At 32.6% G+C, this 14,340-nt stretch overlaps 1 protein-coding gene across 2 annotated transcripts; it reads right to left on the bottom strand.

Annotated features, from left to right (window-relative positions):
* Positions 1-424: 424 nt before the first annotated feature.
* LOC104898051 (B3 domain-containing transcription factor FUS3) lies at positions 425-6,228 on the bottom strand. Of its 2 annotated transcripts, none has more exons than XM_048646481.2 (6): positions 5,395-6,228; positions 1,960-2,049; positions 1,640-1,740; positions 1,305-1,357; positions 1,132-1,208; positions 425-1,032 (listed from the first exon to the last, which is right to left on the bottom strand). In XM_048646481.2, the coding sequence occupies exons 1-6, from the start codon at positions 5,662-5,664 to the stop codon at positions 718-720; spliced, it is 906 nt and encodes a 301-aa protein (XP_048502438.1). In that variant the 5' UTR covers positions 5,665-6,228; the 3' UTR covers positions 425-717. The 2 variants fall into 2 exon arrangements, with proteins under 2 accessions (XP_048502438.1, XP_010683360.2); XM_010685058.4 differs by having other exon boundaries at positions 1,311-1,357; positions 5,395-6,226.
* Between the last annotated feature and the right edge of the window lie 8,112 nt (positions 6,229-14,340).

Genomic DNA, 14,340 nt, shown 5'->3' with positions numbered 1-14,340 from the left:
AAACATGCACTATATTACGGGACGAAGGGAGTATATAATTAGGTCTAATTAGGATTGATCAGGTTCGATTACCTCTAACACAACACTCAAAAATAAGTTTGAATAAAAGATCAATTAAATCTAATAAGTTCAGTTCAAAATTTTTCAGGTGGAGAACACACCCTTAACCGAATCTTTGGTCCGACTTTCCTAGTTATTAGTCGGATTCATATTATTGAATGAATATGGAACATGATCCATTACATAACCCGAATAGTCTGTAAACCCAGAACTCCAGAAGTAATGGGTTCATAATGAATTGGGCTCAAACCTAATATAATTTCTTTTTGGTGCAATCCAAACCTGATAGTGCAAAGAAAATTTTACAAGCCAACTAGTTACAATTACACTCAGCTTAGCATGGATTTCTTCACATTATTAAGGATAGCATGTAACAAAAGATGCAAATAGTTAGTTCAAGTTTTACAACAAAATTTACCAAATTGTTAACTTGGACTATCCCATCACATACAACAACATATCAAGCTTAGGTAAAACTTTCTCCCTCTTTCTTTTCTTTAACCTTTCCAAACCCCAAACCCATTATTTATAGCTACATTTTTACCAACCAAAAAACCACCATAGAGTGAGTGAGCTTTTTACCCAGCCAAAAGAAACAAAGATAAGACATGAAACACCATCTTATGTTTCAGATCATTGACATATTCAACATGAACTTCAATAGAAGTCGTCAAGGGACAAATTATCAACAGATCCGAAGTTTTCGAAGCCATGACCGCCCATCCCTGAGTAGTAGTTAGTCATAGACCCACCAAGAAAATCGAAAGGCGAGTCATTGGAGAAGCTGGTTGTCTCATATACAAATGACATGCATGTCTTATTATCATCCTCCACTTTCCCGGGATCGTTCCAGCTTAATTGATTGTACCGGTTTATCTCAAAATTGTGAACTTGATAGTAATGATCACTAACTGCGTTGGTTGTATAGTCATTGTATATTTCTTGTTGTGAAGTCTTCTTGGCTTGTATCACCTATTACATAATTGAAATTTTAGAACCTTAATCAAGTTATGATTATATACTAATGACTAATACTAGGAACAAAAAAAAAAGAACGAATTAGAGGATTACATAGTTAAGGTTAATGATGTCTTGATAGACCATTATGAAGTCCCCAAGCTGCAAACGATGAGCACTTACAAAGTCCCCTTGTTTGAGACAAAGCAGAATCAGTAAAAATCAAGTAGAACGACAAAGAACATGATCAAGAAACAGAACGATGAATAAGGATTATTGATGCTCACTTTTACCTGTGTTTTCTAGGACATACATTCGACTGTTGTTATTTGGCCAAAACCTGAATAAGAAAGTTCAGAAGGAGAAAACACCAAATATACATATGCGTAAACGAATAATGCTGATCAGACAGAGAGATCACAGATACTCCTGTTACCTCCTCCATCCCATGGTAAGTTGGTAACAATGTAACTTGAGCTAGTAATGTGACAGCTAAATCCAGATGCCAGTAATGTAAAAGGTTGAACTAAGTTTGAAATAATATCTAGCAAGATTTTTGGTAAGAAAAAAGTGCTTTGAGTTACTATAACGGATTTCTTATCGAGATGTATATGGAATATACCTATACTTGAAGTTCCAGATGTGCACCCCGTCCATATCATCCATGCTGATATAAATTCCCTCCTTAGTTTCTAGAGTAGGGAGGTGTGACTCGGCTGCTTTCTGAAATTAAGATACACAGAATCTTTTAGTTTTTCCTTTTTGCTGTTTTCACTACATAATGTAGATATCAGCAAAGTCCTGATTAATTATATATATCATGGTTTGCAGAAATTAAGAAGTTTCTTGTACTTGATCTACAGAAAAAGAGATATGACTAAGAATGTGGCTCTAGTTAGAATTGAGTTTTCTCATGCACATAATAAAGTTTAAGAATCAAACCTTTGGTAGCACCATCCTCCTTAGCGAGCTGACGTCACTGTTCTGAAGTTGCTTTTGAAATAAAAATCTCAATCTCCGTGGATCAATGACCTGAAATTCTTGAAGGGAACCAAAAGTTCAGTATAGAAAGAAATTGGCAGCGCCTAACATTGTCGAGGGATGATAAAAGGTGAGGTTGAGGAGGGTTCAACCCCATTGACATGATGATATCCACTTTTGAGGATTATTACCAAAATAATGAATTCGTTAATTAGTTCAAAAGCAACTATTCCTTGACGGCCTGGACAACCTATTAGCCTTTAATAGAAACAAGGGAGTGATTATTTCAAAGTATCAAGCGCTTGAAATTACATTTGGCACGCAAGAGCACACGCGATGACACAATTGCATAAAGTGATAATACTTTTCTTCGAGTTACTATTCACTGAAGTGCCAATAAAAGGAATAATATAAAGGAAAACATTGGCACAAGATCAAACTCAAACTGTTCAAATACAAAAGAATGGCTATGTATCTTTTGTATGTATTTTGATAGCTAGGGTAATGCTTTCTTTCGGTGATCCCCAATTATAAGGGTAAACATAAGCTAGGAGTACTACAAACCAAACCAAATATCTTTTCAATAGTTCAATTGAGTAACACCCATAATCATGATCATCTACCTTATATAGCACCCCTGTTCGACTTAAACCACCACCGTCTTTGATTTTCATCTTCTAGTTAGCAAAGGAGCTACCAATAAGAAAGCTAGCGCTCAAACTTGGTGAAAAGATCGATAACACGTGGAAAAATGAGTTCATTAGTAATTGTTTACCATACCAGGCATGTAATACTACGAGAGGACACTATGTGTATGGTTATACATTTGTATTGATGCTTATCTTTCTTTGTGGTTGCCTTCTTTTTCCTGACAACTTGTGTGTCTTTTACCTTAACGCGACAATTATGTCGTAGTTATGGGAGCTCCACATTTTGTGCTATGTAGTGCTTAATTTTGTATCCCCCCCCCCCCTTGTGTGATTAACATATGTATGTCCTTAAGCATGACGAGACATTAGATCCTAGTTATAGGGAGCTCAAACTTGGCACACTCTCAAATCAACCATCAAATTAATTAGCTAATAGGAGTTCAACTGTTCAAGATTCAAGATTCACATGCGGTCCCTATCTTAAATCAATTAGAAGTATATTCCTACTTTATCTATATTTGGTTGCTTTTATAAGAAATCAGCAACCAAAAGTACAATCTGCTCAAGCAAGACAGGGTCAGGGAAAGAATCTAAGTTAATTAGCGTCATGACTATTTCAATACTTACGAGCCTTGATCTAGTCAAGTGTTTATTGATTATTTCGATCTAGTCAAGTGTTTATTGATTATTTCTTGAATTTATTGATTATATATCGTACAAGTTTCTTTTGAACAAATAACAATATAGAATCTGATTGACAACTATGAATCTCTAAGACTACAGTATTAACAAAATGAACTACACTGAAGTCTCTAGAGACTAGAATGGTCTCGCTGATCTAGAAAAGATTCAACAAATTAGCCACTTAAAGCTCAACTACAAACCATTATCCATGCCATTTTCTTGAATCCAATTTGAGAAAACGGATTTAGGAGATAAGAGATTGCACTAACAGGCAAGCCTTAACAAAAACCTTTAGTATCCAATATGACATACATTTCAAAGCACCTCATAAACTTCACACTGATACAACAATACACACTAATAACTAGATAAGCTAATTGTCTAACCGTTAGGCAACTAACATGAGGCAAAAAGTCTATCACGCTCTTAGCTTACTTGTATTCTTTCACGCACCTTCCTTAACCAAAACCTAGCTAACTCGATCGAAATCGATGCAGTAAATGCACATGAGTCCGGATCCTCTAGAGTTTTAGTGAAACTCTACAAGATAAAGTTGTATCTGAGCCATACATTTTAAAATCAAGGGCTCATATACGAGCCATTGCTTTTTTTATTTAATAGTTGATATTGCTCAAACTCTACCTTGTAGAGATATTGCTCAAACTCTAGAATATCCAAACACAACGAACATCCTGAAAAAATTCCTAGTTACCTAACTTGTTACGCAAGCGCGATCTTCGCAACAATATCACACCTTACTTAACTCCCAAGTCACAACATGTAGTAAATTGAAGTCAGAAAACAATGCTGTAAATGCATAATATACGTTACTTTTATTCTTTTATTGGGAATAATAAAATTATCCATACATAAACATAATAATATAAGTATATGTAAAGTTTACCAAGTAAGTAAGAAGGTAGGAAGAAGACAGTTGGAGTGGTGTTGAATGCTGAAGCATAAGCAATGCCAATTAAGCACTACCAAACAGGTTTCACCGTTTGGGGCCACCTATACTTAGACTCGTGCTACTTTTACATGGGGGATCAACATTTTTTTTCTTATATTACCAGAACATTATTTATTACCTACCTTCTTCTTGACGTCATTTCATTTTTCCATCAAATTAACCCCAAATAATTTTCAAACTATGCTCTTTTCTAGTTATGTTTAACTATAAAAGTTGATCAGTTACGTACTTTGTCAAGAATCACTAGAAAAAAAAAAAAACATATTTTCTCCGTTCTAAAATAAATGAAACTTAGGGGGCACAGGGATTAAGAAAAGAGATATTGAAAAGTAAATAATGTTAAATAAATAATGATTTATTTATTCTACAATGACTTAAAATAGTAAGTGTTTTATTTATTTTGTAAATTTTTCCAGTAACTGGATGGAATCATGAATATTTCCTTTAATTAGTTTTTTTAATCTATATGAGCCACGAAGGCAATACAAAATATAGATGAGGGGAGATTCGAACTGAACATCACCTCAATTTTAATCATTAGACCAAGACATCCTTAGTATTGATTAATGTTATGAAGACTTTTGTCAAGTTAAGATGATTTTCTTTACCCCTCAAAAAAAAAATGAAGAAGATGATTTTCTTCTAAATCAAGCTAATTTCCTACTACTTTTCATAGCAAATCTATCAAAACAAAGGAGTTATATATGATCCATTAAATTGGTAAATCCTCCAATTTATAAGATCGATCTCTATTTAATAAATCTCATACCATTAATCATTCTCAGGAATTACAAATAAGAAACAACTTATCTTTATTTTAGTACTATTATTTACCCAAATATCTAAAACTTTTAAATTGAAGAGCCAAATCTAGAGTTCCAAAAATGGAAACAAAAAAAAGACTTCCTTTTTCCACATTTCGAAAAAACAAATCAACGGCTAGTGTACGGTTACTAACTACTAGCAAAAAAAAAGCACTGAGTCAACTCACTCAACCAATCCTCCGTTACTTATCGATGTTCCTACTTGAAATCTCGACACTATTTATAAAAAATATAAACGAAAAAAAAAATTTGAAGAGAGAAAGCTTACACGTGCAGGAAGAGAGAGAGTAGGCACGTGAGAGGAAGCAAAGGGTAAGAGACTAACAGAGGACCTTCTTTGTCTAGCCATCCTTTTCTTCCTCTGAATTTTATGCTCTCCAAAACACCCCAAAATCGCCCGAGTTGACTCACCCGAGTTACCGAGTCCACCGTTCCCACTCGCTGAGTTACCACTGTTAAAAACAACGACTCCATTATTTTGGGCAAATCCAAGGACATCATTTTTCTCATTTTCTCTCTCCTCCACCATCATCATCATCTCTTTCTTTCTTTCTTTCTTAGGGTTTGTTTGTTTGTTTGTTTTCTTTTGAAGAAAGATTCTAGAGAAGAATTTTAGAGAGAGAAAATAAAGTTGTTAGAGAGAGAAAGAGAGTGATATAGTATAATCTTCTATATCTATCTGACTCCCACTGAATAATGTGGGAGTCGTTTTTTTTTTTCCTTTCCTCTTAATTTTTACTTGGAACAAGAAATATGATTTACTGCTAAAAATAGCAATGTCTATAAAATCCAATAATCCTTTAAATTTTGGAGCATGACATTTGTTGCATAACAGTTGATCATAAGAAGGTGTGATATTTCCCATAACTCAAAAATAAAGAAATCTTACTACTTTTGTTTTTTAACAACAAGTTATATATATTAACTCAACCATGTATATACTAATGGAAGAAGATTTTTAACCATGGTTGGAGGAGAGAGAAAAAGAAGGGCGGTGGGTGGGTGAGTGAGAAGATGACCAAAGGAAAACAGACGAATGGTGAAACGAGAGAGAAGATTACATGTGTTTCAAAAGTTCTGAAACTTCTAATTTTTACTAGTATTATTACATATTAACATATATACATACATACATAAACTTGTTTTCTTTTTAAAGGGGTATGTAGTAATAATGGGATTTGATGCATTGGGGATTGTAAAGGGTGAAAAGAGAGAGAAAGGTGAGAAATGGATTGATTGAGCTAATATTGTTACGAGATTAATGCGGGATTTCAAATTTTTGGAGAGAGAGAAAGTGTAAGAAAAAAAAAAGAGAGAAGAAGGAGACAAGTTCGTAAAATTTGTAACTGTTTCGTTTTGTCGCGCGCAACGTTCGTGTCCTTCGTCACCTGTAACGGTGCTAGCTAGCTTAGTCTGAAGTATGGAGTCTGGAGTTTGCTTACTTGGTGGACTTTGCACGCTCGTTTACGCCGTCTTCAGGAACAACTTTTGAGAGTTTTTATTATGGTCGTCTGTCGTCGTGCTTTATTAGTTTACCCGTTTTGATTTTTAATACTTTTTCTGTTTTTTTTAGATCATTTTTAAAATCATGGATTCTTAGATAATTTTTGAAGAGGAGAGAGATAGAGAAAGAAAACAAAAGGGTGACATGTGATAGGAGAGAGATAGAGAGAAATTATTACCCAAAATAAAAGTGTAACATCTAATTTGGAACGGAGGAAATATTTGTTATTCATTTCGTTTCAAATATAGATTATTATTATAATTTTTCACAAGAATTAAGGTGAGTAGAATTTAAGAGGGGTAATAAAGATCTTTTGTTTATTTAAATAAATGTTGTATGGGAAAAGATGATTTTAGGAGAAAGAATGGAGAATAATATATTGGTGAAAGAGCATTAATTGTAACACTTGGGTTAAATAAACAAAGCAAACAACAAAATTCAAATATGGGGACACGGTTTTTCTAGACAAATTATGGAAAAATGTTGAACTAAATATAAAAATGAGAACTATATTTTTGGACACCCTGAATGGCAATGGGAACTATATTTTGGAGGGAGAGAGTAATAATATAAAACTTTGAGTAGTAATAATATCTCTGATTATGTATTTGTTAAAGTTATAAAAATTTGATATTCTGAAATTATATATTGAGACAAATCAAATGATATATCACATGATTATATCGTTCATTACCTATAAAGCACAAATAGTCAAATAATGGTTAAAGTAATGAGATGAATAGTGTTATAAGTTAAAGTGGGTAAACTGATAAAGAACGGAGGGAGTAAATAAGACGCCTTTTTTTATTACTAAGGTGTATATAATATAATGAATGGAGTTTTGATATATGCAGTTTTTAAGTTTGTAGATAAACATTAAATAAGTATTCTGTGATAGTACTTTTTTCTCATAATATAGTGTTCACTTTTAATTTTACATGAAAATTAAGGAAAATGAAAGGCGTAGTAAGATTTTCAAAACAAAAAATTTATCTAATGAAGCGATTTTTGTGCTTTTGTCTTTAAACTAGAGCTCAGCCCGATTTTTGGGCGGGTTTTGGGCAGATTTTTTTTGGCCACGGTCGGGTCCGGTCTGGTTTTTTTTTTGGCTTCAGGCGGGCTTTGGCCAAGCCAAAAAATACATTTTAGTCTATTTTTTGACCCGAAAAGACCACTCATTTTGGCCCGAAATAACGGGCTTTGGGCACAAAAATTTGCCTCGAATTTGGCCCGACCCGACCAATAGGCATTCTTTTGGGACCGACCCATAATCACTCTACTTTAAACTATTTCTTTTTTTCTTTTCCATTTAAAAAAATTCAAAAAGTAATAAAAGTTCATTAAAATGGTGTAAACAGAATAAAGAGGGGCACATATTTTGAAAGAAAAGGTAGGGGTATTTTAGAAAAATTCTTTACAATTTAAGGACAATTTAGACCAAACAAATTGATAAAAAAAATAGACACAACATTTTATGGGACATTTAACATGAATACAAACACTATATTATGGGACAAATGGAGGAGAATATTTATAGTACACCTGGGTGTACCATGCTCATGGTACACCCAAGACTATTTTCTCCAAATGAGCAAAATGAGCGAATGAGCAAATGAGTAAAATGAACAAATGAGCAAATGAGCAAACATTTCTACTTATTTAAGAAAATGAGCAAACACTTTTATTACAAAATGAGCAAAAGGAGCAAATGAGCAAACATTTTTACTCATTTAAGAAAATGAGCAAACACTTTTATTACAAAATGAGCAAATGTGTAAATGAAAAAAATGGCTATATGAGCAAATTTGGTGTCAAATGAGCACCTGAAGTTCTAATAATCTAATTTATTACAAGAATACCCTTGGGTGTACCATGCTCATGGTACACCCAGGTGTACCATGAGCGGACTTCAAATGGAGTATTAATTTAGGAACTTATGACATAATTACACTTTAGTCACCAAGTCATCAATGTAATTAATGCTTACTAGTCTTCTATGCACGCGATGCGTGCGTCGATTTTTTGGTTATATTTTTAATAAATTTCATCAAAATATAATTATAGAAGTGTGATCTATAATTATTGTTATACAAATTACGGTAATCTATAAAGCTTTTAGAAATTGAGATAAATATTCAGATGTAAAGTTTTATAGTCAAATTAAATTTGTATTTTTTTTTTATTGAGTAACCATTTTTCTCATTATTATGTCAAGTTACTTTGTTATTGCTTATTTAGTTTATTATGAAAAATTTTGACTCATCTTTAAATTAGGAAATTATATAGCTCCCCCCTTGGCTTATATAGTTCCCCCCTTGGCTTGTATAATAGAGATTTATAACTTAATATTTTCATATTTACCTTCTTATTTGCAGTCCTTATATCATTCCCCTATGTGTTATTCCATATTGTTGGATTAGTATCAATGTAAAATAGAAATTGAAAAGTTATTTAGTGAATTATTAGTGTTTTTGAGGTTACTTTTATTGATGGATGGGGTTGTTTTTCATATTATCATAATAAATTAGGATAAAGATAGCTTTTATTAAGATAATTTTCTAAAATGCATGGTATAGTTCGGTAGTTCCCTTTTTGTTCTTTTGGAAAACCAACAATTAAATTGTATTTATACAGCAACAAAAATTGATGGGTACATACCACGACATGATAACAACTATTTATGCGAACTTGTGTGGAGTTTAAGTAATTAAGATTTGAGATCAAATTCTGCTAACATTATTACTTTTTGTGCTCTTTAAATTATTCACCAAAAATAAGATATTCTTCACTCATAGAAATTTATTTGAGATACTTCAAGTCAGTTCATTATATATTCTAGTAAGCATTAAATTGTTAAGGATTTTAGGGGGTGGGGGTAGGATTATAACCTTATGGCATCTTATAAATACATTATTTCTTTCGTCCCATAATGTAGTGCTCACATTTTTTTTAGGATGTCTCAAAATAATGTGCCCGTTTTCTTTTTTATCAATTTATTTGGGCTAAATTATCCTTCATTTCTACATAAACTTTCCAAAATACCCCTACATTTCTTCAAGATGTGTGCCCTTATTCATTATTTTACACCATTCCAATGAACATTTATTGCTTCTTTATTTTAATTCAAAAGGAAAAAGAAAGTAAAGAGTTAGTTCCAGGACAAAGGTACCAAAAAAGCACTTACTTCTTCCATTATCCTCAATTCTCGTGAAAAATGAGAAGTACTCCCTCCGCTTTTATCTATTTGCTACATTTTGGTTTACACAAGAATTTAGGAGATGTCATTTTCATTATTTTTTAGGCCTTGTTTGGTTGACAAAACAAATCATGGGAAGTGCAAATTCCTAGGAAATAGAAGTATATGAAGTTGTTTGGTTGGCAAAATCATGGAATTTGCACTTTCTAGGAAGTTCTACTTCCTCCATTTTGGAGGAAGCTACTTACCTAGGTCCCCCTGGGTAAGTAGAACTTCTCATTATCAACCAAACACAATTTTACACTTCTTAGGAATTTCAAATACATGGAAAAAATAACTTCCTAGGAAGTATGACTTCCTATATACAACCAAACAAGGCCTTAGTGTACTTTTTGACCCCTTTAGCATTAAATAGGGTGGGAAAAGGGAAAAAAGTAGTACTTTTTGATGGAAAAAGAGGGGAAACAAATATAATACTATTACTTTTTGGTGGGCCAAGTCTCCTTATAAGGAAATGTAGCAAATAAAAAAAAGCAACTCTTTTTGGAAAATGTAGCAAATAAATAAAAGCAGAGGGAGTAAACTCTATCATGGGACGGAGGGAGTATCTTTTATGGACATATGTGAACTCTCTTTTCTTTTTATTAAATTAAGTTATACTCCGTCCCATAATATAGTGATTGCATTCCTTTTTTGGTGTCCCAAAATGTTGTGCCTATTTCTTTTTTATCAATTTCTTTGGACTAAATTATCCTTCATTTCTACATAAAATTTTCCCAAATACCCCTATTTTGTTTTAAAATATGTGCCCCTATTTATTGTTTTACACCATTCCAAGGTATATTTATTGTTCTTTCGATCATTTTATTTTAAAAGAAAAAGAAGAAAAAAAACTAGTTCCAAGACAAAAATACTCAATAAACATTTACTTAAAAATATATTTTTGTGAAATCCTAAAACTCTTTCCATTTTCCTTAATTCTTATGAAAAATAAGAAGTGAGCACTATATTATGGAACGGAGGGAGTAAATTATTAGAAAATTAATTAAGACTTTAATATCCTATAAAATAGCTATATATATTATAACCTCGACCTAATAATGTTCGTCACTTCCTTAGTCAACTTCAACAAAGTTTTTGTAGTAGGGTCTTTAGAGTTTTGGCCCTCTCCATTCTCCAAGATGTTGTTTACTTAGCATGCATCGTTGTGGCCATATTGCTTATGGACAAGCTAAGGAGTAAGGACTAAGGAGTGTTCAGAAGGTGTCCAAAAATAACTTAACAGTCTAACTTCTTAACAATGTTGTTACCCAATTTTTTGAAAATTGTTTATAATTTTTTTTGTTTGTTTTATGGTTGAGATCATATCTGAATTTATCGCTACTTTCTTTTCCTCCACAATTGTCAATATTGATTAAATTTTATTTTATGAAAACTAATACAATTGTTCCTAGGTATAGGCACAAAAAATAAAAGTTGATACATAGTAGGTTAGAGAAGGTTTCCATCTGGATAAAGTAAAAGTAAGAATATAAATTTGATTAAGAGAGAGTGTTAATACAGGACCTCACATCATAAAATATGAGGAGAGAGAAAGTCGCAAAGAGTTAACAAAAAGGTCTCACATCATGTAATATGGAGAGAGAGCATAGACAAAGTTAATAGAGGAACTCACATCATATAATAAGAAAGTGAGAGTCATAGCTTCATAGAGATACAATTAGTAGAAAGACCCATATCATCACATAGTTTGAGTGGAAGAGGTGAAATGGTTTTTCAATCTAATATCGTAAGACAATCCTTTTGCTAACAAATTAAAAAATTACTACATCAGTTCCTTTTCAATCTACTTATTTTGTTTTTCGAATCGTTCCTTAATAATGATTACATTGTTATTTTATTTATATAAGGTTAAATATTCAATCATTATTCTCCACTTCCCTCCCCCGTCCCCCATGTGGCACCTCATCGAATAAATTAACCCGGTTAAAATCCCACACCTACCCCATTTTTCTCTCTTCTCTATTTTTTTATTTACTTTTTTTACTCCTTACTCCCCCCTTTTCATAATTCCTCTCCTATTTCTCTCAAACCTTTTGCTTTTCCCTTGGTTTTAGTGTAAACAAACCTTATAGAATAAATAGTAACAGAGGTAGTATATGCATGAGAATTACTTAAGGACAGAACGACTTATCTACATGATCTAAGATGATAAGTCAACCCAAAAAATAGTATTATAATCATTACAAAAATTATTAAAAGAAACGGTCTAATTTTAATACTTCCTTCGTTTTTTTTAGATGTTACACTTTTCAAATCACAGACTCCTATGTAATTTTTGGAGAGGAGAGAGATAGAGAGAATGAAAAACAAAAGGGTCCCATGTGAACATGTGATAGGAGAGAGATAGAGAGAAATTATTATCCAAAATAAAAGTGTAACATCTAATTTAAAATTTCCTAAAATAGAAAGTGTAACATCTAAAAAAAACGGAGGAAGTATAAAAGTAGACCTAGTCACTAAATTGATTAAATTAGTCACTGAAAGAAATTAACCTAGTCATTATTAGGCTAATTCTCTTTTTAATATTGGGCTTACCATTGCCTAATTTTAATTTAAAAGTAGGCGGTCTCTTACAAGACAAACTCTAATCATTATTAACTTGTAATCATCAAAAGCTTTCATATACAAGAAAAAAGTTACTTCCTTTGTTTCATATTATTCGCTACACTTGTTGTAGCCTAAAAATCAGCGGATACCCTTATGACACGTGGCACTATCTCATCCCTACATGTGGCATTCGCTTATGTAAAGAAAAGTACAAAGGCCTGCAGGTTCTTTGGGCTAAAGTACACTTCTCTGAAAAAAAGGTATACTGAAAAGCTCCCTTATGGCCCTAAAATTGTACTTAGGTCCAGTAAAATAAAGCCTGATTCAGCTAAAAGGTAAAATGTGTTGGCCAATCAACACTTGCCACGTGTCCTGATATTATTACTCAGCCAATCAGATGCTCCCAAATTAGGGTGACATCAAGGTACAACAGTCATTTCAAACAGTATAAATAGTCATTGAAATCAGGGGAAAGGTACGTTTTTCAGAGCATAGTAATGTTATTCTGCCATAAATTCTCTTTCTCTCTCTAAAAAGTTCCTTCATATCACTGATATCTGACTTAAGCATCGGAGGGGATATACCACCCAAACCTCCAGGGTGGGTCCCTTATTGCAGGTTGCTGATCGGAAGTTTGAACCGGGATCCGAGCCAATCATTGTTGCACAAGTCTCCAAATTAAGAATCCGAAGTTGGGAGTTGTTGTATTAGTTTACTAGTTTCATACTACGTAACAACACTTATCATTTCACGGATTCCTAGGCAATTTTTGGAGAAAAGAGAGGTAGAGAGTAAAAAGAAAAGAGACTCATGTGAGAGGAGATAGATAGAGAGAGTTTTATTGGCCAAAAAGAAAGTGTAGCAAGTAATGTAAAACTTTCCATAATCAAAAGTGTAGCGAGCATTATGAAACGGAGGAAGTACTTTGGAACAACAAGCTACATCCATATATCTTCTCAACAAAAAAATAAAATAAAAAAAGTATCCACAGACGAGAGAATGTTTTACTGATCCAAAATGAAAAAAAGTAATCAAGTACTATGTGCGTATTATGGTGGATTGAATCAACAATGAGACCATTTCTTTGGTTATGTGAAAAAAACGATCCATCACATTGAGGAGTGAGGACTATGTCTACTGTCTAGACCTATAACCTATCTGACAAGAGTATACAATCAAAAGTTCAAAGCCCAACTCCTAGATTTTCTAACATGACGACAGCAAAATCGGATGTCGGAGATACACTTGAAAGACTGAGATATGAAATGGAAAGGACAAGCAAAACAACCACTGAAATGACCTATTTGTGTCTCTTAATTAATCATGAAAATCTTAAGGGCACGAAATATTAGGATGGATGTACAAAACAAGTATGATAGATGTTTACTAAAGTATGTTTGGATCAACAAATAAAATTGTAGAGGTAGGGATTAGGGTTGGCTTAGCTTAATCTATGGTTCAATTCATATCCCAAGTATTTGTTTAAAATTTAGGGAAGGTGTATGATTGTAATGACTAATGAGTCTTTAAGTGGGGATTTTGTACGAGAGTAGATCAGAGAATTTTTTCTTATCTATTACTTACAAAAATTTGTAGATGTACATGAATGAATTACTATGCATGAAAAAAGGTAAAGGTAAATGTACAAACAAATAATGGATGTACAAACAGCAAAAAACTTGAGATGAGCATAAAATACAATGTGTATGTATATAAATAAAACGGTTTTTTCATCATATACTCTTGACAAATTTTTTCTTGCAATATATACCTTTTCGACTTTTGAAATTCACCATATACCTTTAACTTTTCCAAAAATACGTTCACTTACCCTTAATGATTAACGGCGTTAAACTCCGTTAGTTATTAACCCCTAAATCCCCTTTAATCCTAATTAACTAACT

Source organism: Beta vulgaris, chromosome 6 (genome assembly GCF_026745355.1).
Source record: "Beta vulgaris subsp. vulgaris cultivar EL10 chromosome 6, EL10.2, whole genome shotgun sequence".
NCBI classification, from domain to species: domain Eukaryota; kingdom Viridiplantae; phylum Streptophyta; class Magnoliopsida; order Caryophyllales; family Amaranthaceae; genus Beta; species Beta vulgaris.
Note: the sequence above shows the minus strand (reverse complement) of the source record. Positions and strands in the feature narration are given on the sequence as shown.